The sequence below is a fragment of the Paramisgurnus dabryanus genome, chromosome 18 (assembly GCF_030506205.2).
Source record: "Paramisgurnus dabryanus chromosome 18, PD_genome_1.1, whole genome shotgun sequence".
NCBI classification, from domain to species: Eukaryota; Metazoa; Chordata; class Actinopteri; order Cypriniformes; family Cobitidae; genus Paramisgurnus; species Paramisgurnus dabryanus.
This window is the reverse complement of record NC_133354.1, coordinates 12692545-12719383: the sequence shown is the minus strand read 5'-3', so window position 1 is coordinate 12719383 and position 26839 is coordinate 12692545. Positions and strand designations below refer to the sequence as shown.

The following is a 26839-nucleotide window of genomic DNA, read 5'->3' as shown; positions in this document are numbered from 1 at the left end:
CAAGGTCAACAATTTTCATCATGTCTAAAAATTTTTTAATCAAGATGTATTTTCTTGATGAGTAAAATGACCTAAGAAAATAAATCTAGTTTCTAGACAAAAAAATATACAATTTAAGTGAATTTTACTTTTATCGATCCGAGCCCGGGCGTGCTTTTGTCATTTCATCATTAGGATGCGATTGTTTTGAACAAAGCAAACAACGTGCTCTCTACTGTTAAAGTAGATTTTAAATTTTAAATATATTTTTCTTTGGCACATTGGCAGATTTAAAAATACAGTAAATTGTATTTTTTTTCCAAAAAGGTCATTTTGCTCATCAAGAAAATGCATCTTGATTTAAGAATTTTTAGATATTTGTACCTAAAACAAGACAAAAATACTAAGTTAGAAAGAATTTTTTTGCAGTGAAGTCAGGTGTTATCTATATAATAAAAAACAGGTATCTTGGCTCCCTCTAGTGGCAAACATAACCAAACGCATCACATAACCAGCAATGTGTTGCATTGACCAATTCAATGTACACGTTCACTTCACTTTAATATCTCATATATCTATTTTAACAAGATTGACAAAGACACAAAAAGGCAAAAAAGAAATATTTATTTCATGATAGACTTCAGATTTGTAAATTACTGACCATTCAAAATGTACACAACTCCATGTTTTTAAATCTTTTTCAGGATCCACGGACAGCAGTTGTATTATCCATCACCACATGCAATGGGTTTTCATCCACTACACAAACAGGCAGTAAATCCCCTAAGCCAGTGCTATCTTGACCTGAGCCGCACCCCTCCATCACTATGGACAGCTGTACTCAAGCCTAGAGCCTAAAACATTGTCGTATCTCATACGAGTCAGACACTCTCCGTTCACTTTACAGCGTCAATTTTATGATAGGCGGCAACAGCAAGAGGTGTTTCTGAAAATACGCTGTGACAGACACATCCATGCACTTACAGGAGTTACAGGTAATGTAAGGACGATGCTCATTGTGTCAAGGTTTTTCTCCCAGAGGTAAAAATAAGGACATCTCTTATCTTTAAATAATATTACATTTAAATGTACATGTACAGTCCAGGTCTGCGGTGTGGTGTCTCTGGACAGATAAAGTGCACTTGATGGCTGAGGTTCTTCAGCAGTGACGATCACGCCCAAACTCAGGGAATTCAATAAAGTATGTTGCTCTGTAGCACCAAGCGACCACCAGTCAGTCAGTAAGGCAAGATACTGTCATGTGGCAGGCTGCAGATGAGAAAAGTTGAGTTTGGCGTGGTAAAGTGTATGGGACAAGACATCTCACAGAAACCTCTGGGCTTTCATGGACATCAGTGCACAGAATAACATCCTGGAAATGAATCACAGAATCTCTTTTCTGATACTCCATTGCATGTTTGCATCCTTTTTGAATGGGAAGATGTGATTATGCTTGCATCTCTTTTTTATATGTATAGACATCCATGACAGTCATCTTTTGCAAAGTTGTCACAATGGCTAGATGCGTTCAGATGGCATTTTTATCTTTCGTTGAATCCGATCAGGTCTGATAGATGTCTCGTCTGATGTTTTGCCAGCCTTTCCCAGGGCTGTGAGACTGCGGTGCTGCAAAACCGGGTGACAATACTGCAGCTATACATAAAACAGACTCTTGAGAGTGAAGAAGACATGTAAAGGCACCGTATTTTTGGACAGGGCAGATAAACGAGTGTGAGTGTGTATGTGCAAGACAAATCTGAGCTTCATCTCTTTACCTCCACCTTTAAAGGCATTACACCAATTACTAAGGCAAATTCTTTCTGTAAAGAAATGCAAAGTGCAATTTTCTGCTCTTGTATATTATTTTGCACTGCTGCTGCTGCTGCTGAACAAACGTTCAACATTGCAATAAAATCATAGATATTTCTCTTTAATAAATTATACATTTATTTTTATAATTATATCCCCACACCCTGATATACCCCAGTGGCCGAGAGCACACATTACAGGTATCACTGTACATCTTAAAGCCATGCTAATCCCATTGGCCAGTTCAAGGCAAAGTTTTGCTCTGTTCACAGCTTTTCCTGCCTAACCCCATCTGACACCGAGAACGACCAGACTTCACAGAGATCACGCAGACGTTTTAAGAAAGGAAAAAAGCGTATTTGTACACGACGATAGGGACAGAAGTACAAATACTCGTTGTAAAATTTGTTTTCAGCTAAAAGTCTTCCACAAGGTGTTTCAATGGAAACCAGAGGGTCCTCCCAGAGGGATGCGGATCAGAACGCAATCTGATTGGATGATCTCAGACCCCAGAACTTCACTGTACCCCTTCTTCATCGACATACGTAGAGGGAAACCACCCAATCTAATAGAGAATATAGATATATTTAGTGTATATGTAGTCACAAACAACACCTGATACATGTAGCAATCACACTTTTTATTAAACACACTTATTATTTCATTGGCTTTTAATGTCTATAAACTTTTTATATTGGATCTTTTCTTATTCTTATTCTGTTTCTTTTTTATTTTCTTGCTGTGTTTATTTCTTTTGTCTACTTTCTTGTGTTATTGTACAGCACTTTGGTCCACTCCGGTGGTTTTAAAATGTGCTATATAAATATATTTTATTAGTTTGATTGATTAATTGACACTTTTTTTTATGTTACCCTGTCTGTAAAATCCAGGCTAAAGTCTCATAATCTCTGAGATTAGGAGCATCAAAGTTTGATTTCATTCATTGATTTTAATCTTTGAAATGACCTTACTCAGTCAGTATTAAAGATATCAAGGTTACACAAATGATCTAGTTGACTGGCTGATAGAAAAGTGCTTATATGTAGTTTAAAAGCACAAGGATGCCTCATTGCTCGTGTCAATTGATGCTTTAAATTATTTTTGCACTATACTCAAATTTGTCCTGCCTCATTAGTCGTCGTTTGCAGAATAAAAGTTTTTGTTTACATAATATATATGTGTGTACTGTGTATAATAATTATGTATAAATACATACACAATCATGTTTAATTTTAAGAGAAAAAAATATTTATATAATAAATATTGATATTTATATATAATATAAATTATATATTTATATTATATAATTTATATAATATAAATATAATATATATATATATTCTTGCTCTCTTACCCTTCCATTGGCCTCTCCTTTCCACCAGCCCTGGTCACCACCGATTTTGCTGTAGATCTTGACGATGTCTCCTTCTCGCAGGGACAGCTCTCTCATGTCTCGAGCAGCAAAGTTGTATCGCGCCACAGCTGTGCTGACCACCCTGGGTGTGAACACTGCACAAGACCACCAACGCCACACGTTAATACATGCAACATACCACATAGCACATAGATATCATTTGTTTAAAGGTGCAATGTGGGACTTTTAGAAGGATCAGAAATGCAATATGATATACTTAACTACATTATCAGTGGTGTATGAATTGTATTGTTTTTATTACCTTAGAATGAGCCGTTTTTTCTACATACACCACGGGTCCCCTAACATGGAAGTCGCCATTTCGCAGCACCATGTTTCTACAGTGGCCCTAAACGGACAAACTGTTTTATAGTGCGTGTTTTGCAATTCACATTCTCGCCGCTAAAAGACCCACATTGCACCTTTAAACCACCCATATGTGCGGACAATTAATGATAGAGGGTCTCTTTCACTGAGCATACAATCTGCATGTGACATTTTTATGAATATAGCTTTATTCCTCGGTAAAGTAACTCTTTCCCCGCGATTGACGAGTCAACTTGTCAATTAAAGGTCACGTTCTTCCTGATCCCATTTTTTTAAACTTTAGTTAGTGTGCAATGTTGCTGTTAGAGCATAAATAATACCTGCTAAATGATAAAGCTCAAAGTTCACTGCCAGGCGATATATTTTATTTAACAGAATTCCCCTTTCAAAGCCTACAGCGAACGGACGGTTTGGACTACAGCCCTCTACTTTTTCCGATTGAATGACGTCAATAAAAGTGTTTTTGACTAAACTCCGCCCACAGGAATACGTCAGTCGCCAGCTTTGGCTCAAATGGCTTTGCTAAGCTAAGCTGTCGAATCACAACGAACTAAACAAACTACACAATCAGAACTCGATACGTATTTTTGAAGGAGGAACTTCATAGAACAAGGAAGACATTAGCCCGTTTTTAGGATAGTGAAAACAGCGATATGCAGATAAGTAAATTGTGTGAAAAATACAGCGGTTTTTACATGTGAAACATGAACACATGTTATATTGCGCATTGTAAACACAATCAAAGCTTCAAAAACACAGAAAGAACGGGAGCTTTAAGAGGAAATGCTTCCTTGCCAATAACGAGTTTTTATGGCAATCCATATTTCCGCTATTATCCACTAAGTGGCACTCTTACCTAACTTATAAAACACTGAAACATCCACTGATTCAAAAACAGTAAAAACTTTTATTATCTCATTATCTCATCTTTTTCCGCAATTTTTTTTTATTGGTCTGTTCCTTCATTTAATACATGTAAAGAATATTTTTTTCTGAAAGGCTTTAAACTTTTGTGAAAATGCTGGCTGGCAACTTTTTTTAAACGCTGGCGGGAAAAGAGTTAAAACATGAAATTGTGATTAAGGATAGTTAATTTATTGTGCATAAAATTTAGCTAATCATATAGTATACAGTAGGCCTACATAGTCAGTCTTTGCAGATACTGTAACTACACGATTATAAGTAAATGAGACCCACTGTGAGTGAATTGAATGACCAAATGAATTGTGACCAGGGGTGTGACTATGAAAGTTACAAATTTCTGAATGTGGAATGAGAGAATGATGAAAACAGCAAAGGGAGGGATGTGGGTGGAAAGATGAGCAGGTGGAAATGAAGGAGGAACTGGGGAAGGTGGAATAGATGGATGCAAGAACATGAGACCTAGCTCAGATGGGCAGTACCTGACCAAAAGGGAGCAGAGCTTTGAGAGGAGAAGTTGAGGCCCTGAGGACTGAGGAACGAGAAGTTGTAGGAAGCACAGGAGGCTGCTGAGACAGGGTGGAGAGAGACAGATAGAGAGCAAAAGAGAGAGGGTGTGAGAGTAAACACAAAAGGAAGAGGAGGAAGGGTACAAGAGGGTTAACAGGTGAAAAAGGAAGAAAAAGGTAAATTAAGTTTAAGGACATGGGTTTCTTACCAAACAAAAGCAAGTCAAGTGTGTGTGTGTGTGTGTGTGTGTGTGTGTGTGTGTGTGTGTGTGTGTGTGTGTGTGTGTGTGTGTGTGTGTGTAAGAGAGAGAGTTTAAAGGGACACTCCACTTTTTTTGAAAATAATATACTTATTTTCCAGCTCCCCTAGAGTTAAACATTTGATTTTTACGGTTTTGGAATCCATTCAGCTGATCTCCGGGTCTGGCGCTACCACTTTTAGCATAGTTTAGCACAATACATTGAATCTGATTAGCCCATTAGCATCACACTAAAAAATAACCAAAGAGTTTCGATATTTTGAATATTTAAAACTTAACAGTTTTAAATATAAAAAATATCGAAACTCTTTGGTTATTTTTGAGCGCGATATTAATGGATTAATCAGATTCAATGAATTATGCTAAACTATGCTAAAAGTGGTAGCGCCAGACCCGGAGATCAGCTGAATGGATTCCAAAACCGTAAAAATCAAATGTTTAACTCTAGGGAAGCTGGAAAATGAGTATATTTAAAAAAAACAGAGTATTAAAAATCACAAATCAAGATGGGTCACGACAGTTTTGAAATGTTAAATGCTGTAAGTTTTCGTAACTTATCACAATGTGCAAGTGTGAATACGCTGAAGGGCAAGACTTTCATCATTTTTGGAGCGATATAGCATCCGCCCATTCACTTTCAATGTACAGAAAACAGTATGCGTAACATCTCTATTGTTCTTTGGAACAAAGACAGTGATATTGGACAATAGGATGCGTAAATAGTAACAGTATCACTTTAAACTTTTTGCAGCTCTTGCGTTGACACCCATCCATATCTTCACCCCCTCAAAACATGCACTGTCTTTGATTTCACAGCCATGCACTTACATAAAAGCATCAGTTTAAGCTTCACTACAAGACAGACAAAGGCGGTTTAATGCGGACCCTCATCCGAGGAGGGCGCACATCATTTATAATACATGCAAGGAAGCATCTGCTTCTTGGAGCCTTTTCAGTAGACTGGGCCAAACTTGGCCCCAAGTCACAGAAAGGCTTCTGCCTTAGCCAGAGTGGGCGGCTTCTTGAAAACCAAGCCCAAGGTGACTGACAGCTGAAATGGTTAGAGGCGGAGCATACAGAATGTGAGGGCAGGACCAGCTGGCAGGGTCTGTTTATGCAGCGTGTCCATGGTTTGTAGACGGCTGCTTGCCAGACTGATGGGGTTTTGATGCTCAGCGTTGCAGTGTTAAGTGAAGTGAAAACAACAGAAAGAGATAAAGAGGCGAGCATGAGGGATTATAGTAGTGAATCTTTACCTGGTGAGCGGGTATTGGTACGACAGCTCGATCGTTCCCGAGATTTGTAAGGGTACCGTAAGGTTGTATCCAGGAGCTTAAAGCTCTCTTTCAATGAGTGAGACTGATAATACTCTACAAGCTCCTGTTACAAAAAGAAACACATCATAAGTTACTTAACTTAAGTTAGCAATTTTAACAACCTGGTTACAACCATTATAGCAGATGCTGGACTTACCAGCAGACTTTCAAATTTCTTCGCCTCTGTGATGTGAATCCAGTTGTCTTTCTCAATAACCTTAATGTGCTTTACTTCATCATTAAACCTGTTTAAAGGAACATTAATGTACACATTTCTCATTTTTTAAGTACAAAGCTCAGAAAACGTTGCTATTTAAAAGGGCATTTCTTCATTTATGCAAGACACAAAACTGAAAAATAACTAAAGGTTCTTTATGAGAGGTGCTTTAGTGCATGTATCACAAATATTTTAATGCACTGTAATTGTTTGTCACACATCTGACTCACTTGATACTGATGGCGAATCTCTCTGCCTCTGCCGTCCTCTCTCGGATCAGATAAGTGCCGCTGGTGTGAGACTTGAGAAGGTTGTCGGCCTGCTGTCTCTCCATGTTTCCAGCGAACCTGAAGCCCACAGGGGAAACGCACCTGATTCACTGAGCCCTTTCAATACCCTGTGCATCATTATAGTCGCAGAAGCTGTTACCTCATTAAAAGGCAATAAACACTCGACATGCCTTGCAATTAGCCGAATGCTAATCAATCATCTTTATTGATTCTATTTATGACACAAATACAACGCTAAGCAATTTTTTAGTAGGTCAAAAGATTTAATGAGCTTGACTTCATGACGCTGTGTTGCAAAGATATCCATCTGGGCCTTTTATAATGGTAGTCTATGGGATTGGTTTCAAAGATGCTCAGAATAGTTGATAAGGTGAACTTGTACCCGTCTTACCAACCTCTAGTATAGTAACGCACATGTTTCTAAGAAATCTTTACTTCGGAGCTAGGACCTTCAGTTCGAAGTTTGTCCCAATGTTAAATTTATGGGATTGCCACCTCATTGTTTGTCTTTAGACTCTTTTACAGCTCACATGATCAAATAGCCTGCACGTGCATTTTGTCAATAGAAGTGGTGTTGTTACCCAGTGGTTCTAACGTGTTAGCAACTCAGAAAGTTTATTTAAACGGTTTCCCCGCATCAAAACATCTGGCTGTTGCGTTTGTTGCAAAGAGTTTCTATATTTTCCTATTTAACACATGATTCTTCTGTGGTTACATCGCGTACTAAGACCAACAGAAAATTAAAAGTTGTGATTTTCTAGGCAGATATGGCTAGGAATTATACTCTCAAACTGGCGTAGTAATAAGTGACTTGATGTATGCTGCAGCAGGCGGAGTGATATTACGCACTGCCCGAAAATAGTCCTCTTGGTAACTTTCAATGGCAGGGGACTATTTTCAGGCAGTGCGTAATCAGATTCAATGGATTGTGCTAAACTATGCTAAAAGTGCTAGCACCAGACCCGGATATCAGCTGAATAGATTTCAAAATGGTAAAAATCAAATGTTTAACTCTAGGGGAGCTGGAAAATGAGCATATTTTCAAAAAAAGTGGAATGTCCCTTTAAACTGTAAATCATATTTTCTAAAACTAATACATATTGCATTCTGCTATTGTAAAACAGTTAGAGTCAATCAATGTCCTATAAAATAGGATATGTTACCAGGGATAAACGTAGTAATCTGTCTCTCTGGATGACTGACGACTGGAAAATGTCTGAAAAGGCTGTAAAAAGAAAACCATTAAAGGATGATGAGTCATGAGGACTGGTGTGGTTTCTTACAGTTCCAAATAAAATGTATTTTATGCATTTTAAAATTTTTCAGTTTGCTGATTTCCTTATTTCTATACTAGCTGCTTTGCAACACTACAAAATTCAAAATTGTAAAAAGCTCAATAAAAATTAAATTAAACTGAATAATAGTGAAGAACATGCATTATATATGTTTTAATGTGCTTATATTTGAAGAAAAGATTAACCATAAAATACCTTAGGGTCTAGACATGGTTTCACACTAGAACTGGGAAAGAAGCCGGTCTTTTGGGTAAGGATGACCTTGCCCTGAGACGTAAACAATAATAGTAAGAAACTTGCTTGTTTATGTAACTGAGAAACTTACATTCTTATAAAGCAATTTATAGGGACAGTAAGTAGGATTTACCCCCATCTAGTGGTGAAATTGTATTTTGCATTCAAACGAACAGTGCTCTCTAGCGCCTCGCCTTTCCAAATGCATGTTGCAACTACGGTAGCCGTTATATACTCACTGATCTCCTTGTCCGTTTGAGCTGGTTCACATGTTCTGAATGAAAACATGGTGTGGAAACGCACTGGTATGCTAGTGCTTTTTGTCCGTCTCTGCTATTATAGTTTATCAATACGGCGGAACGACATGTAAGCCTCCTTGGACTTATCCATTCAATGTAAGTAAAGAGGAGAAATTCTAAGCTTACAAAGAAAAGTTAGATCATTGGCAGAGGTCATTTGACACCAATGAGGACATATTTATGAATAAAGACACTGATTTTGATTAATAAAACACTTAAAATCCTACTTACAGTCCCTTTAAACACTGCAGTGATTCTTAAAAAGGTTACCAACCAACTGATCAATAACCTTATTTCATTGACGACTACTTGGTATGTGTAATGTTGGGCTCTGGGTATGATTATAACACTGAATACATGTCACATAGTGAGTGTAAAAGCTTCTGTACCTCCCACCACGACGTGTCTGGATCTCCCTTCAGGAGCTCAATGACCTCTCCTGTCTGGAAACACAGTGGCACTTTTCCTGGTGGGGCAGGGGTACCATGGTAATTTCTAACGGCAACCATTTTTGGACCTTAAGATCAGATTTGGACACAAGATAAAACACTCATCAGAACTGTTTTGATAATGTATGAAGTTTAATGAAGGGCCATTATAGTTATAGTGTTTATAGTATATGTGTAAGATACACTAGATGGCAGCAGAGAGCTGAGACAAAAAACTAAGCAAATGTTCTAGACTTTGTCCATTTCAGTTTAAGAGCTCTTATCTGAAAGCTGCATGCAACGTCTACATTTTTCATACTGACATAACCACATTAGTGCCAGAGAAAAGAAAAGCACAACATTTTATTTATGTATTTTTTTACCTGATTGTGGAAGTCCCGGCTCCTGTCAGAGAGAGAAGGCAGTGTGATTTATTAAAGGAACAGTATGTAAGAAATTTATATCAATTAATCATAAAATGGCCCTGATATGTCACTAGACTTTAAAAAATTATTTTCATTTCAAATACTTATATCACTCACAACAGTGGTCTGGCCAGGATATTGTCATTTAAAAAGTGGAGTTGCAGCCCTCAACTGATGTTTATGTTGTCATTTTGTGTATTGGCCACCAGTTGGGTGATTGCAGTACCAGTTTTAGCCACAAGTTTTGTTATTGCAATACCAGTTTTGGCCACAATCCTACATACTGTTCCTTTAAACATCAATGGATTAACAGTTTTATGTGATCATATCAGCCGCATTTTTATAACATCCAGAGCTTGACATAAATTTAGGAAAAACTTTTAGGATCAAATAAGACCAGCAGTAAAGTGGTGAAGTTTGAGATGAGTTATAGCACAGCGTCCATGAAATAATAATTCATCAGACATTAGTGTGCAAAAATCAAAGATGAAAGTTAAAGGCCACTAAAATCTCACCGAATCTTGAGGACCTGAAAAAATAATGAGAGAGAGAGAGAGAGAGAGAGAGAGAGAGAGAGAGAGAGAGAGAGCGCATGGTCAGTGGCCGATCTCTTTAATTGGAGCAGATGTAATGTAAGGTGCAGCTCTATGTGACAGACTCACTTATTTTGCAGATTGTAATGAGCTCAAGACACTCTTTATGGACACCAGCTCCACAGCGTGAACAGTAGTAACCCTGGTAGAAAATACCTCTAAAGAGAGATAGTGAAATGTAGTGATTATAAAGTATACAAAAAATCTATTAGATGACAAATGACAATATGGAGATAAACAGTATCCAAGATATTAGAGATAACAAGATGTTGCACTGCTTCTACTATGTGATTGTGGCTAGATGGGATACAGCTAGGACCAAAATCTCGTAAAATCCTGGATGAGCGCTGTTTTCATTCTAATCTTATCCCCAGACCTAGCCCTTAACCCAACATTTCACGGGATTTAGGCTGTAGCTGCATCCTATCTAGCCAGAAGTGCTGTTTTTCATTCTAATCCTACCCCCAAACCTACCCCTAAACCCAATATCTCGCGAGATTCTGGTGATGGAAGTCCCACCTTCCAGTTAAGAACCAATCATCAATTGGTAAAGACCCAGGGGCAACCTTCTGATCTCTCTGATGAAGCCAATACAGAAGTGATTTAAACTGCAATTCATCGACCGGCCGCTAGAGGCAGGCTCCAAAAGGGAGTAAATTCCCATAGACCTCCATGTTAAAATGCCCAACTTTACGGTAGAAAATAGTATGTTTACGGCCTGGTACAAAAATAGTTTTTGGTCTGTATAGCTAATTTCACCCTTCATGACAACTGTGGGGGGGGGGTGAATTTTTTTGTAACTCATCCATTTAAATTATATTAAGCCTTAAAGTTCTGCATAAGTAAGGGCGTGGCCACTTGAGTGATGGTTGAACTGCCACCGCTGTCACTAGAGTCGAGCTAGGCGGGCGTGGTCTCAGCAACCAGTCACCTCAGCTTCACCCACGTCCTACCTTTTACCCATTTTCAGATATACGCGAGTGATGTGTGGTGACGCGCGGCCAAAATGGCGACGACAGGAACCGCCTACTTTAAGCTTCAAAAAAACAATGTCGATCTTTTTGTACAGTCTATGGTAAAGACTGAGGATTCTCTATTCCGCAATAGCTTAAACTACCTTAAAAGGGTGTTTTTAAAAGAGTGTTTTTAGAGAAATTTTAAACAAAAGTCATGGTACAGTTGATGTCAGAAACGTGTTTAATTTTAGAAATATCTGTCTTTCCCCACGTAAATAGGAGTTAAGGCTTACATGTCTGAAATAACTGCCCATAGTCGTTGCAAAGATGGCTGCCTAGTGGCGTGACTTCCCTAAAATGACTTATCTATATCATTGCTAAACAATTTGCCAATGTGTTTTGAGTCTTTTCTTGCATGTTGCTACAGTATGCTATTACTACAGTAGGGTGTTTTGGGTGGTTGCTTGTTTGTTGCTTACTGACCCCAGTCAAATGAGCCCACCCACCTAGATATGGTTCAGGTGAGAGTAAATCAAGCATCAACATTTAACATCTATAGTATTTGTGACTAGCCCCTACGCGGTGTACACACAAATTACATTTTACATTCATCCATTTTGCCAGATGCTTTTATCCAAAGCGACCTATGGTGCATTCAGTCTATACATTTTTAAGTGCATTCAAGCCTTTAAAACTGCTATGCAATGGGCTACCGACTGAGTTACAGGAACAAAAATTGAAACGCTGGCTGGTATAATTAGCATCTAATGTGCACACTGACCTACACTGTAGGGTGGCAAATTTAGGTCATCGCACTATGATTTCACACGAGTCAATACGCCAATCAGAGAAGGAGCTCAAGTAATAGAGGTCAGCCCAGTAGCCCAGTAACAAGGGGTGAAGCCCATTTCAGCTCACGGTGTAGTGCGCGTGTATGTGCGTATGTGTGAGTTCTCACCTCAACAACTTTTTGCAGGCTCTACAATTGGTGTTCTTTTCAAACGTGTGCATTTGAAAGTTGTGCTGGTTGGCAGTGGCTCTTTCTGGTTTGATGTTCGACCTGCGTGAATTACAAATCATTTGTTATTTTTTGATCTGGGTACGGGAGCACAACAGTGATGCAGCTGAAACATACATGGCCATCTCAAACTGCTCCATCCACTTGCGCTTGGTGTCTTCTGTTTTGCAGAAGAACTGAAAGCCCTGTTTCCCCTGCAGGTGGATCAGGTAAAAGCCATAGGACCACTGTGGATGAAGAAAAGATGGAGAACGATGGATGAAGGGAGAGATAGTGGAGAGAGATCAATGGATTGAAGATAAGAGGGTGTTAGAGGTCGTTCACAGGATGTCTTGCTTCTGTGCTGCTGTTTAAATTGCTTAAAGTACATGAGCACCTTTGGTTGCTGCACTGCGCTACACTTTCTTTAACAATTATACAATGGCATTTATACAAAGCACTCTATAGCCATTTTCACTGTATATTAAGAGTTTGGTTCCAAAAAGCGATAAACGCCATTTTTTTTTAAATGAGTTACTGCCAAAATCAGTATTGTATCTGGTCAGTATAAAAATAGGATAGTTGTAATTATACGCAAAATCCAATATCCGCCGTGTTATTCTGTCATCTTTTCTCCCTTTTTTCCCAAAACACGATAAACGCCACTCCTCCTTTTCTGCAGAATGCAATAAATCCGCTTAACAAATCACAACGCACCATTCCACGCACTGTAAACAACAATGGGGCGCGCTGACTACACAGAATCCTAGTTCTCCTAGTCTACTTTGTGATCAACAAACAAACAAAAACAAAATAATACTTTGATGGCATTGAGAAAAATGTGGTGGTTTTCTGTGATGGGAAAGAAACGTAAGCCATTAAAATCTAATAACTTACGTGAGAGGCACTCGGAAGACGGAAAATGTCGGCTGTTGATTGTTCTTCTGACAGCATCAAGCTTCTGTCTACTAACACATTGACCCCAGAGGATCTTATGAAAAACTTTCCATTATTTTACTCGGAGCCAACGAAAATGGAGTAGGACCGAAACATTTTACAGCTGATCACTGTCAGAAAAGTTCAGCTACAACATCCCAAGTATAACCGCAGCAATGGCAGTGTTCTTATTATGACAAAGTAAGTGTTTTGATTAATGCCATTAATGTCTATTTTTTTTAATCAGTGTATACCACTAGTCAACGAATTAAATATAACATGGCAAAGATAAATGCACATTATATATTGATTAAATAGATTTATAGCATTTTAAAAAAACTAAATTTTATAATAAATCTTTAAAAATCAAATTATGGATTTGAATTTTTTATGTTTTTATAACCTAAAGATGCTATGTGAAAGTTTGTAATAGAAAATAGTGGTATTCATCTTGTCACTTTCTTGGTATAGAAAACAAGTTTTTACAGAAATTAGTCAAAATGGATTTATTGCGTTTTGGAACCAAACTCTTCATATACGGTTTATATTTTGAAAGTTTATTTATAATATTACACATCTATACTTTTTGTATCTTTTGTTTTGTTTGGTATCAAACCAAAACAAATAAAAAATGAACACTGGATGAAACTTTCTAAATAACAATCTGTCCTTTTCACATACGTGACCCTGTCCATAAATACAGCTAAAGCAATTTTTTTGTTATTTACCGTTTTATACATACGTAAGAAATATTTAGTAAAAAAAATAACCTTGATATTTTTAATATCGACTGAGTAAGGTCAAGCAAAGATTAAAATTAATATGAAATCATAAATGAAATCAAACTTTGATGCTTATATCATCATTATTTAATGAGATTTTAGCCTGAATTTCACAGACAGGGTCACATAAAATAAACATGCTGTTAAGTTTAGTGTGTGTAGACTTCATGTGGTTGGGGCTATTAGTTAATTGAGTAATCTTAAATGAAGATGTCTACTTCAAGCCATATTATATAATATCGATGAATATTAAAATTTAATGACAACATTTCTGGAATTGTCTTAAATGGTCAGTTGGCAAAACTGTTGATCTCCTGAGATGGCGGGAAACATACATAATCATACCTGAATTGTATAATAATAGAAAAGTGAAGAGGATCACATCCTGTAACACACACACAATTGCTAAGGGAACATGAGTGTTTGGCTTACCATTTTTCCACTCGACTGGTGGGCATGCAGAAAAAGATAAAAAAGATTGACAGAAAGACAAAAAGAGAGAGAGAGAGAGACACCCTGTTACACATGCATTCTCGTATACATGCAAAAATTCCTAAATGTTAGATTACCAGAGAATGCATTAGTTTTTTTTAAATCTACATACACATGCTACAGTAAAGAAGAGAGCGGTATATCATTTGTGATTGAAAATTACAAGCATCATGCCTTGATGCTCAGAGATGACACTTTAATCAAAGCAATCCATCTGTGATATTCACCAAGCAAACAGATTCATCCAATTTTCTTGCAATAGGATGCAGTCCATAAAGATTATTGACAGAATGAATTTCAAGCGATAAAAATGCAAAAATATGCCTTGTATATACTAAAGCTTTCACAAGAGGGACTTACCTTTTTCATGTCTCGGTTATTCATGGGATCGTCAGACATCTTGTAGAGGTGAAGTTCAATGATCTCCTTTAGCTCATAGTTATAGCCTTTCCTCTTGCACACAATCACAACTTTATCAAACAGGAAGATGTATCTAGATCGAGAAGATGAGTTAATGCACAATGTATGTTTTGTGGCATGTACTTGAGACATAAACAATAAAAAAAATACTTTATCATACCTGTCTTGTTTGGTCCGGTTAACTATTGAAGACACCTTCAGCTCTCCATCTATCTTTGGCCTACCGTATTCCTCCAGCTTGACCTGCTGTGTATGACACAATCACACGTTCACATAAAGTTAAGTCAATAGCTTCCGTAAGAAGCATTAACTTTCTACACTTTGCCAAACAATGAGAAATAAGACCCTGATATAAACATCTATATATAAACAAGTAATAAGGAAAAGACTTTTGCAATTATCTTAGCTGTTACCTGCAAATAAAGTGCACATTTTTAATTAAATGTAATAGCCTTATAATTTGTTCTTTGCTAGTGTTGCTGCTATATTAAGAGCCATTAAAGGCATGTCAAAGCTCATGGTGAATGTCTTACAGTATGTCCCTAAGTGCCGTGCCTCATTGGCTCATCGATGTTTAGCCGCGGGCATCATCTGCACTACAGACCATCACATAAATAAACCAGAGCTGATACGCTTATTCCACTGACAAAACATACACTGATTTTGTTCCTTTTCAACACAAACCCAAACACGTCCGGCCTGTGTTTGAGGCCTGGAGGCTTTCTGGATTTATTTTACAGAACAGAAGTGACAGTCGAGGGGCAGAGAGGGTGTGTAAATAACTAAATGTTTGGGGATAAAAAGGAATTGACCAGCCTGAAGAAACAAGCACGACCCTAGGTGCCCATGAAGTCTTTTATTTGACGCAGAAAGGAGGGCAAACCTGCAATCCGCATATTTTTGCAATCCAGGTAAACTATCTGTACAACAATAGTAAGCAAAGACTGGCTTGATACCTTTAGGCAAAATACCAAACGTGATATTTTATGCAAAACTATACCTCAGTACAAACATGCAGGTAGTTTGAGGGGCTTATATAGTAGTTACAAGTAACACACTGCAAAAAAATGACTTGTTTACTTAGTATTTTTGTCTTGTTTGCAGTACAAATATCTACAAATTCTTAAATTAAGATGAATTTTCTTGATGAAAATTATCTAATAAGTCTAAGAAAAACCATAATATTTAAGTGAATTTGTGCTCAAAACATGCAAAAAAATAAATAAATAAATAAAATGCTAATGGGGTAAGAAAAAAACATTGAGCTTTTATCTTAAACACTCAATTCAAGAAATTTTTAAGGACATTTTTCTTACCCAATAAGCAGATTTTTTTGTTTGTTTTAAGCACAAATTCAGTTAAGTTGTATATTTTGTGTCTAAAAACCAGACTTACTTTCTTAGGTCATTTTGCTCATCAAGAAAATACATCTTGATTTAAGAGTTTTTAGATATTTGTACTGAAAACAAGACAAAAATACCAAGTAAGAAAGTCATTGTTTTGCAGAACATGTACTTCATTATAAATGTAAATATACACAAATTATATTATTTGCCATAGGCACATCAAGCATCTATGAATGTGGACTAAGTTGTATGTCTCAGCATGTTTTCCAGTTGTGATTTCAAATAAATTCCCCAAATCATTTCAAAGCAAAACATTACCATAATTAAACACGAAAGAAAAAACAATTAACTTTCATTACTCAAGCAGACATACAAATATGAATAATGACACAGACAGCTGAACTCAAATTCTTCATTAAAAAATGTGCAACTTTCTCAAATGCATCTGTTCCAGGACAATGCACTTGTTTGCACACTAGGCATTTTAATCATTATAAAATATTATATTACGTTTAGCTGTAAATAAACGTTCTCAATGAAAAAATGGCATCACATTATACATTCAGCGAATGCTTTATTCCCTATGACTTACATGGCAACACATGCTAGGCATCATGGTATTTTTTTGTGCCAGTATGCCATTCAACCACACCATGAACACTTACCAGATTTTCTATTGAGCTCTGAAATTCACTTATTTTCTTTAACGTTTCGTTGTCTCTTTTCACCTCATTGATGTACATGGCCAGGTCCTTCAAAGACAGAAGAACAAACATTTATAACAACTACAAGGCAAATCAAACTCTGGACTGTTTGTGATTGTCGCACCTGCATGGCCTCCAGTGCATCTTTAAGCTGTTGTCTCTCTGGCCGATCCATCGAATGACTCACTAACTCCTGCAGACAGATAACATAATGATGTGTCACACACAAATTCAGTCTGCTGGAAGTTGTCTTGAATGCCTTACAACAAAATTTTGAAAAATCTAATCGTGTATACTTTTCCATTGCACACTTTCATGTGCTACACATTACAGTGTCATTTTTTGGGCAGAACACAACACTAATTTTCTATGGTTTTTAAACATTTTGAATAATTTAATATACTCAATCAGGGTTCCCACACCTTAGTTAACTTCAAATTCAAGGACCTTTCAAGGACTTTCCAGGTTCAATACCCTCAAATTCAAGAACTAAATGTGGGGACACATTTCAAGTAAGAGCAAGGTTACACCGTGTTTCCTTTAAAGATACATTGTTACAGTTCCCTTTCGAGGGAACTCGCGCTGCGTCACTGCGGTGACACTTTGGGGACGCCTCCAGAGGTAAGTGCGTCTGAATGTGTATATCAAATTCAACCAATGGTGAGGCTTAACGACAAAGACAGGGTGATGCGGGAGCCAGGAAGTATATCGCTATCTGAAATATTGCCAAAGGCGGCGTTACAGAGACGCAAAAAGTATGGCAAGGGAGACGCAGCGCCTCATTCCCTTCTCAAGGAACAACAGTAACATACGTAACCCGAGACGTTTTCATGTGTCAAACACAACTATGCAAAAAAGCATTTTGGTATGAATCAACATTCCCATACAGAAGATATAAGCATTTAAAGCGAACAGTTTAGCACGTGTGCTTAAAAAATCTAGAATTTTTATGATATTATCCTACACTACACAGGGAATAATATGGATTTTTTTTCCAGAAAACTTCTTGCATAAAATAGATTCAAGCAGTTTCAATGACCTGTTTCTATGTATGGTATATTTTCAAAAACTTCCTTGAATTTTTCCCCCAGATTCACAAACTTTCAAGGATTTCAAGGAACCGTGGGAACCCTGTTCAATCGAACTAAAAGGCTGAAAACTACAATAACCGGTGACTGTTGCAGAAACTTGTTTCAGGAAAGATTCATTTAAGATGTAGTGTGATAACAAATATCAGACAAGAACAAAATAACAAACACAATCAAACGTCTTGAAAGGTACACACATGTACCTTGAAACACATGCCACACACATGCTCAAGCTGTTTGTTTGTGTTCCTGCATATATACAGTACATTACCATTTCAACAAATTGCCAGTAATACACACAATCTCAAGAACGAACACACACACACACACACACACACACACACACACACACACACACACACACACACACACACACACACACACACACACACACACACACACACACGTTGGTGTATGTGGTTTACAGGGACATCTCCATAGACGCAATGCATTTTATACTGTCCAAACTGTTATATTCTAATCCCCTTACCCCAGTCCCTAACCCCAATGTCACAAAAACCTGTTGCCAGTCTTTAATCTATGATAAACTACCATTTAGTATGTTTTTTTAGCTTTTCCGTTTATGGGGACACTGTCTGTGTCCCCGTAAAGCACCTTTATAGCATAATAAACATGTCATTATACACTATTCATCCTCGTAAACCACATAGACCAACCCACACACACACACACACACACACACACACACACACACACACACAGATCCCTTGGGTTTGAGCGTATTAATGCAGAGACATGAAGCTATGGGAGGGGTGAAATGGGGTGCGGATAATATGATTTAGGCATGGCTGATTTAAACAGTGTCACTGTATCCGGAGGCTCAGGAAAAGCGGTGTGCCCGTTTTTAAACAACCCCCCAACCTCACTTTCCTCTCTGCTATATAGTGCTGTCGGTCCCACGTCCAACTCTTTCTCTCTGTATCCATTATTAATGTCAGCTGTGAATTAATGATGGTTTGTATCATGCAGGGTGTCCTGTTTTATACATGATGTCTATTAGCAGCGGCTGGCCGGACTGGGCAGCCACATGGGTCTTGTTGAGGCTTGGGTAAGGTAAAGTGATCTGAATGTTTTATGGGATTGTGGGGTTAAGAGGATGTAAGGGTGTTCTGCTGCTTTCAAACTTACAATCAAAATTAAAAGTTTATTGAAATGGTGAAGTAACCATTAAATAACCAAATAGGTGAACAATAGCTGAGTTCATAGCAATTGTGCAGTGGTTCTTACCTTAAGCAGAAGATGATATTTGAGAACTCTCTGCATAGGAACCACCAAGAGATCCTGTAACTTGAACTTGCCCTCCTGGACCTTCATAGTGCACTCCTGTGGTGGATGATAAGTGCAACAGTTTTTTTTAGAATAGCATACACTGATAAACCAAACACAATTAGACCAAGTACGTTTACTGTATTAAAAATGAGGTTAATTCAATTTTTACGCTGTCTTTAAACTGTCACACTGTATTACATAATCTTTAAACCTCAATATGCTTTATTCTGCACAGTGGATTTGTAGTCTTGACTTATGTGTTAATCCCTTCATTTTTAATCTTCCCGTACATGCACGTGAGAGATGAGTTACTGTCACGCTTGACATTCAAAATCGACTGAGAAAGAGGTTCATCCCTCTCTATGACTATCAGTGACTCCACGTCCCTCCTGATGAGACATGTCAGGCTAATCCACCCTGAGAGCCTCTAGTCTCCGCACAAGAGGTCTCATAACTGCGGTCTGAATTCAGTGAGACTGATTACAAAGCACCTCTCTCAGAGGATAACTGGGTGATAATTGTGTGAATTTGCCAACAAGCGTGTACACAATTGTGAATGCTGTGATTTTATTTGTAATCTTTACTAATCCTGCGGGAATAATGGCTGAGTAACTTCCTCCCTTGTTGGTCTTTATTTTTGGAGTCATTAAAGTAGCCCACACCAACTCTGACTGTCAGCAACAAAAAGAGCCTGGTAGTTTTTGCATCCCGAGCAGCATTACAGAGGGAGAAATTAGTTCATGTCCCAGAACTGTCAACAGCAGTCTGCTGCGGGAGGATGCTGACCACCGGAACGGTCTTTGTGAGAAAGAACTGTTAAAAGAGCTTCCTTTGAGGCTGCGATCCCGCTTCAATGCTAAGCACTGGCTGACTACAAAGTACAATTTTAGTAAAACAGCGAGGGCTATGCGGTTTAGTCGATTTTGAGCTTGTTGGATCTTAACTGTGCTTTTAGGCAACTTGCTGCAGGGAACTACACTAACCTTTTCCACTGGTGGCACTTGCGCTACCAACTTTTTCAGTTACTGGCGCAAAATATGATTTGGTCGCACATATTTTTTTCAAGTTATATTAAGGCGCTCTGGATAATAATGAACAATAATGAAACTGTATTGCATACATATATGCTTTTTATTTTACTTGCCATCTTTTAAACCACATGCAGTGTTTCCCACAGATCTGAAATGTACTTGGTGGTGGTAGCCGGTGAAAAGGGCAATTATTACCCACTGACAAATAATGGTCTACTATACATGTGATGTAGAACTAATAATGTGTGACACAACACAATACTTTGATTCATTGAAAATTAATATTAATTTCACATTATATTTCATTAATCTAACCACCCCAAACTTTCTTTGCTATTAACAAAGCTGACACTGTTTGTCAAAGCACCACGAAAACACTTACTGTTTTTGCACTGATATATGAAGCAATTAGACCCCTTTTATCAAACTCAATATAATACAATACTATGTATAGTATATTAATAGACAGTGCAGGTCTATAGATTATAAATGTGACTGATGTTATGACTGATGTTATAATGGTAATAATTTCTATTAGATAGGCACTTTTACTGCTTTTGCTCTATCTTTCTATTTCTCTCTTGCCGATTTAAAAAGCTTAATCCACTCATTATTTCAGATTTAAAAGTCTACTTGCTGTCCCGGTGACAGACTTTACATTGCTTTGCTCGTTCAGTGCAATTGGCTTGACATTAGCATTGCTTTTTGCTACAATCTCTGTCCAAACTTAATATGGATATGGTTTTAGAAAAGATATGGTTTATTAATAATAAGATCATTAAAAAAATGTGAGAAAGCAAATGCAGCGCGTGGTCGTAACAAGAACCATCGCCATAGAAACGGGAGGCACGCTGAATCTGCACTCGAGCTTTAGCGCGATAGCGCTCATGGCCGTTTTCCGATCGACTCGGGTTATAAACACAACATTAATCAGACTTGGGACCCAAAGTAATTAAACTAGGACCTAACCGGACCCGACAGACGATTTAAAATATAAACCCGGAACCATACGGGTCCCGCGTCCTCAGTGAAGAAATACCTCTGCTCAAGTTCAGAAACATATACTGAGCTTGCTTTGCGTCGCACCAAATTCATTGAGAAAAAGAGAGCACGCAAACGCACACTGATAGGGAGAGACACGACGTGCTTTCACGCAAAATGAAGCCAACGTGTTGATGGCTCAGAGCATGTTATAAAACGTATTCTTAAAATCCACATTTCTGTTTTAATAAATGCTCATAGTAAATCATAGCATATTGTCTAAAACATTAGGTAGCACATTTGCGACCCATTAAAAATTAGGGTCGCAACGGCAGTTCAAAAGGTCGCATATGCGACCATTTTGGTCGCAGTGTAGCTCCCTGTGCTGTCAGGCTTCATTCAAGTAAATGATGTATGGTTGATTTTACAACATTTCATTCTTAGCATAGGGAATGCTAAAATGAGCACCGCTATTAAAGGTGTACTGTGCAACTTTTAGAAGGTCTTCTTGACAGAAATGCAATGTGATATACATAAATATATTATCAGTGATGTATAAAGACATTACAAAATGAACTGTATTGTTTTTATTACCGTAGAATGAGCCGTTTTTATCTACATACACTGCAGGTTCATTTACATAGAAGTCGCTGCCATGTTTCTACAGCAGCCGTAACTGACAAACTGCTCTACAGAGCGCGTTTTGTCACTATGTTGTCTTGTAGGCATTGACATGTTTGTCCTGTGGCGGCTACCGTAGCTTCTCTATGCATTTCGAAAAAGGGGGGTGAGCTGTGGACTGAGCTAATTCAAAATCTCACCTCTAGATGCTGCTAAAATCTACACCGTTGTACTTATAATTTGTTAACTTTCATGGCGTAGCAACAGTATGAAAAGAATTTTAGAAAGTTAGTTATACGTAGTTAATGAAATGGTGGATACGTTAATAGCTATTCTCCTGAATAATAACATAACAGGGCTCGACATTAATGCTTGTCCGCTTGTCCGGGACAAGTGGATTTTTTGGAGGACAAGTTAAATTTCAAACAATGTTACTTAACGTTATGTGCCGTTAACGACAGAGCAGAACGCGCAGCGCAAATACCAAGCGGAATATTGAACAGAGAGCGCAGCGCGCCGACACACACACACGTTTACACCTTATGTTGTTACTAAAGAAGCTGCGCTCAGCCGCGCGCATGAAACCTGATCGCCGAACACGGAGGCGCGGGACAGCATGGAGTGGAGAGTGATGTTTCTTCAGGCTCCGGCGTGAATATAAATGACAAGCACTTCAACCGCGTTTTCATCACTGTGTGTCAAAAAAACCGATTAAAGTCCGTATTTTTCTCTTCTAAAGTTCAGTAAAACACATAATGGTCTTAAAACCTTGCCTGTGTGCGCCGCGCGACAGCCGATTTGAATCTGACAGAGTTCGTCACTGTACATTAAAAAAATCCCACACAAACATTACAGCGTAAATGCTATGATTAAGATTGATTTAACAGATAATCTAGATACATTTATCCTAATAAGTTTTTTAAAACACGGTAATGTTTTAATGTTTTGCTTTAGTGTTTTAATGTCAGACAATCATTGAAATGTGGGAAAAATGAAGAGAAAGGCAGCAGATATAGCATCCTTCTTCAGAAAGAAGCAGCCAAATGAATCTTAGTTAAATAAATTTCATTGGCCTACAAAATTCATGTGATTTTCTGGTCTCTATAGTTTTTTCAGCAATTGGAGATATAAATTCTGGTTTCAAAGTAAATTTCAAAAGTTTTATTTGATTAAATAGTTTAAAAAAATATGAGGTTGAATTATGACTATAAATTGTATGTTAATCTCAATTCATTTTTAATTGAAATTAAAGTATTGTAGCAATTGTATGTTATACATCATTGTGATTAATGCACCTATAATACTTAAAAGTATTTTAAGGTTGGATGATAAGAGATTTTATGTGCCACCCCAGAGTAACTGCTGGCCCCTGCCTGGCCACCCCTATGAAAAATTCCTGGCTCCGGGCCGCCACTGATTAGCAAAACACAAAAAAATACATAATATTATAAATCTTTACCTGGACAAGTGACTTTTGTGCATGGACAAGTGAAACATAAATGTACTTGTCCGAAGGACAAGTTCCTCAAAAAGTTAATGTCAAGCCCTGCATAACACTCTCAGAAAAAAGGAAAAAAGTTGTTACTGGGACAGTACCTTTTAAAAACATCCTAATATGTATTATTTATCAGTGGTACCAGTATGCACCTCTAAGGTACCAATGTGCAGTGGCGGCCAGTGACTTCTTTTTTCGAGGGCACTCGATGCGAAGTTCGTCACAACATGTATGTAGCCCGTCATGTGTGTGGTTCCTTATTTCAAAATATATGTTCTGCGCATGAAGTGATCCTGTGTGCATCACGTGTCTTGTCAAAATAAGTGTCTGCTGCAGATGCGTCTAAAGGGTTTATGATAAAAGAGACACTTGCGTTTGCCAGATACTCGCATAATCTCATGCGTAATCAGAGTTTACAGTTAAGGGAGTGTCTTGCGTGTATTTTGTGAACGTGAGCGTCTCTTTTATAATAAACGGTTTTGATGCGCGTACAGCAGGCACTTATTTTGACAAAACACATGGTTCACATGACACAACAAACACATATTTTGAAAACGCAATCAACACACATGACACTCCGAACACTTATTTTGAATTTGTGCCCCTCGGATGAGCAGTCACGAGCAGCCACTGCCAATGTGTACCTTTGAGGTACCAATATGTATTTTTACATCCTTTCTGAAAAAATACCGCCCCAGTGACAAACTTTTGTACTTTATGGACCTTTTTTCTGAGAGTGTAGATACCACATAACATATCTAATCAAAAATGCATAACATTATGCTGCCTTCATAAAGTTCAATCACTTTCTCTTATTAACACCTAACAGTATCCATCTATCATTTGACATCAGACAAGGGATTTGATTATGGTAAGTGCTTGCCTCCACTTTACACTTGACATCTTCTCGTGTAACAATCAGCTCTTCCAGTGTCTTCTGAGCGTTCTCCATATGACTGCAGTACTGGCCATAAATCAGCAGTCTGTAAAAAAGAGATCAGTGTTATCCAATTGAATTTAGCACTATCACAAAATACCAAAAATAAAAAACACTCTCAACATTAAGATCACAATAATTCAAATGTAATGTTCTGCAACACTGGAATTACGGTATGCTTTTATTTTAAGCATACAAGTAATTATTCCCTTCCATATTTAATACTCCAGCCCAATATAAACTTACAGTACATCTTTTATCAGAGTAAAATAATCAGCATGCACTTGTTACGCATCACTGCATAAAACTAATCTTGAAGCAAGATGCAAATTTTCAGTCTAGGTCAGATTTATCCAAGCATTTTAAATAAAATCCTGAGAATATCAAGGCACATTTATTAGATTTCACAATGTACTCCTGACAGAAACGGGCACATACTGGAAGCACTTCAAAGTCATCTTGCCAAGAACATGGCACCACGTGTGGCACAGATTTTTGCCTCTGAATTAAGTAGGACACTAGCACGGTTGGCAAGCTCAAACACTTGGATACTCTTGGCTTGCCTGCCTCTAAATTGTGGTTGTGTTTAAGCCAAGCCTACTTTATGTGATATAATCATTGCTTCTAATGGTCCTTGGTCATATGAGTGAAACTTACTGAACCTTGCAATCCCACAGAAGTGTCCAAAACACTTAAACCAGTCAAGACAAGAGGGCTTATCAAAGAAAGATAAAGCAGATCTAAATCCAAACTGCATCGTCTACTAATGAGGGAAAAACACATCTGGATGTGCTCTAATGAGCGAATGGATGATAATCAGCCAAAATCTCATTAAGTCTGGTCTCTGAAGTGAACTACTGGACTGCAATTCAATTCAGACGCTCTGTTCCCTACAAAGACAGTGTTTTATGAAAATCATACACATAAACTAGAAAAAAAATGTTCCCACTAGACAGAAATCCTGTTGCTTTGCTTTAAAAAAACAAACAAAACAAACAAAAAGATTGCTAGCCGCATACTGAATTAAACACAGCCTGAAGAAAATCTAGCAAAATTATTTTTATTTTATAAACTGCATGGTGCAAAAATGCAAGATGCATACTGAATGCATGAAAAAAAAAATAGTAAACATTTCAGCACATTGCTTTCTTCAGTGCTCGAGCAGCGAAGAACGTAATGTGCTTGACCTTCTTTAGTCTGAATTTAAATCAGTGTGTCAATTCAGATTTAATTCAATCTCTTTGTTTGCAGTAATTATACAAGCCAAAAGTTGTTAGAAAAGTGAAAGCCACAAGGTAAATGTTGATTATAAATAACATATACTTTATTTAAAATTAGAATGTAACACAGTTTAGTGCAGTTGAAATTATTAGTACAGTATATTAATACTTTACTGCTTAATCTAGTATCACATTAATGCATTTCAAAATGAATTGTGTATTTGTCTAGCATATGAGGTTTCATGACAATTAAGATGCTGCTTGAGAAAATTTGGGAACATAATTGTAGACTAAAAAAGTAACAGGGCGCCTCACATATCAGCATAGCAATATAGGAGAGGTTTGGGTTCTTTAGTACTGGACCAAAAGCACCTAAACTTCTCCTTTGTGATTCCTATGCTGATATGTGTGCGACCCTGCTATGCCCTGCTACCGTATCAGGAAGGGTAAGATTTCCGAACTGAAAATGTACTGCAGTATGAATTTCCCCTTGTAGTACTAAAGGGGCTTCCCTGCTGCTCTGCTCTATGTCTGGGTCTTAGTGCCCTTGGGTTAAGCAGGCCTGATTAAAGGCTAATCTGGAACAAAAGGACATCTTGGTTCCTCATGGAAATGGACTGATGGAGATTAATGGAGGTCCTGTACAATTATGAGGCAATAGGCACATTCAACAGCATATTGAAAATGCAGGGGCAGGTGTCGGGAATTAGCTGTAATAACAGATGTCACAGACATAATTGAACATGAAGGTCTTCTTTACAAGGCAATTTCAAGATTAAATGTTTCAGATGCCTCATAAAAAGGACTGTGGGGAAGAGACAGAGTTCTATGTAGGACAAATGGAGGAATAATGTAATGTTAGATTAGATGAAGTATCTGTAATACTTTCAATGGAATTATACAGTACGGATACAAATAATAAGTATAATAGTATTATCAGTATATATATATATATATATACCCAGTACAGGCCAAAAGTTTGGACACACTTGACTAAAATGTTAACTATGATTTTAAATATCTTTTAATCTGAAGGTGTATAGTTAAATGCATGACATTACGTTTGTAGAAAAAAACTTTACATGTGCCTAACAGATTAATTTCTGTTATTAGAAAACTAACATTTTATTTTAAAATATTTTTTTTGAAATAGATGACTTGCACTGAATATTACAGAAAAAGCTGTTAATAAGAGCCCGGATTAAATCTAATAAAATGAGATTCTTC

At 37.5% G+C, this 26839-nt stretch overlaps 1 protein-coding gene across 6 annotated transcripts in view; it reads right to left on the bottom strand.

Moving 5' to 3' along the window:
* Positions 1 to 594: 594 nt before the first annotated feature.
* The window catches only part of vav2 (vav 2 guanine nucleotide exchange factor), a 194604-nt gene continuing 168359 nt past the window's right edge, over positions 595 to 26839 (bottom strand). Inside the window, exons 9-29 of one of the 6 annotated variants that reach the window (XM_065244204.2) lie at positions 24339 to 24438; positions 19286 to 19381; positions 17074 to 17142; positions 16911 to 16997; positions 15060 to 15145; positions 14840 to 14972; positions 14420 to 14434; positions 12408 to 12517; positions 12231 to 12332; positions 10386 to 10474; positions 10239 to 10252; positions 9682 to 9703; positions 9260 to 9387; positions 8533 to 8604; positions 8206 to 8267; positions 6983 to 7099; positions 6693 to 6780; positions 6476 to 6599; positions 4933 to 5019; positions 3143 to 3297; positions 595 to 2353 (exon numbers count right to left, since the gene is read on the bottom strand). In XM_065244204.2, coding sequence (XP_065100276.1) covers positions 2306 to 2353; positions 3143 to 3297; positions 4933 to 5019; positions 6476 to 6599; positions 6693 to 6780; positions 6983 to 7099; positions 8206 to 8267; positions 8533 to 8604; positions 9260 to 9387; positions 9682 to 9703; positions 10239 to 10252; positions 10386 to 10474; positions 12231 to 12332; positions 12408 to 12517; positions 14420 to 14434; positions 14840 to 14972; positions 15060 to 15145; positions 16911 to 16997; positions 17074 to 17142; positions 19286 to 19381; positions 24339 to 24438 — 1804 coding nt within the window. In that variant the 3' untranslated portion in view covers positions 595 to 2305. The remainder of the gene's footprint in view (positions 2354 to 3142; positions 3298 to 4932; positions 5020 to 6475; positions 6600 to 6692; positions 6781 to 6982; positions 7100 to 8205; positions 8268 to 8532; positions 8605 to 9259; positions 9388 to 9681; positions 9704 to 10238; positions 10253 to 10385; positions 10475 to 12230; positions 12333 to 12407; positions 12518 to 14419; positions 14435 to 14839; positions 14973 to 15059; positions 15146 to 16910; positions 16998 to 17073; positions 17143 to 19285; positions 19382 to 24338; positions 24439 to 26839) is intronic. The other 5 variants (XM_065244205.2, XM_065244206.2, XM_065244208.2 and 2 more) reach the window with 5 other exon arrangements.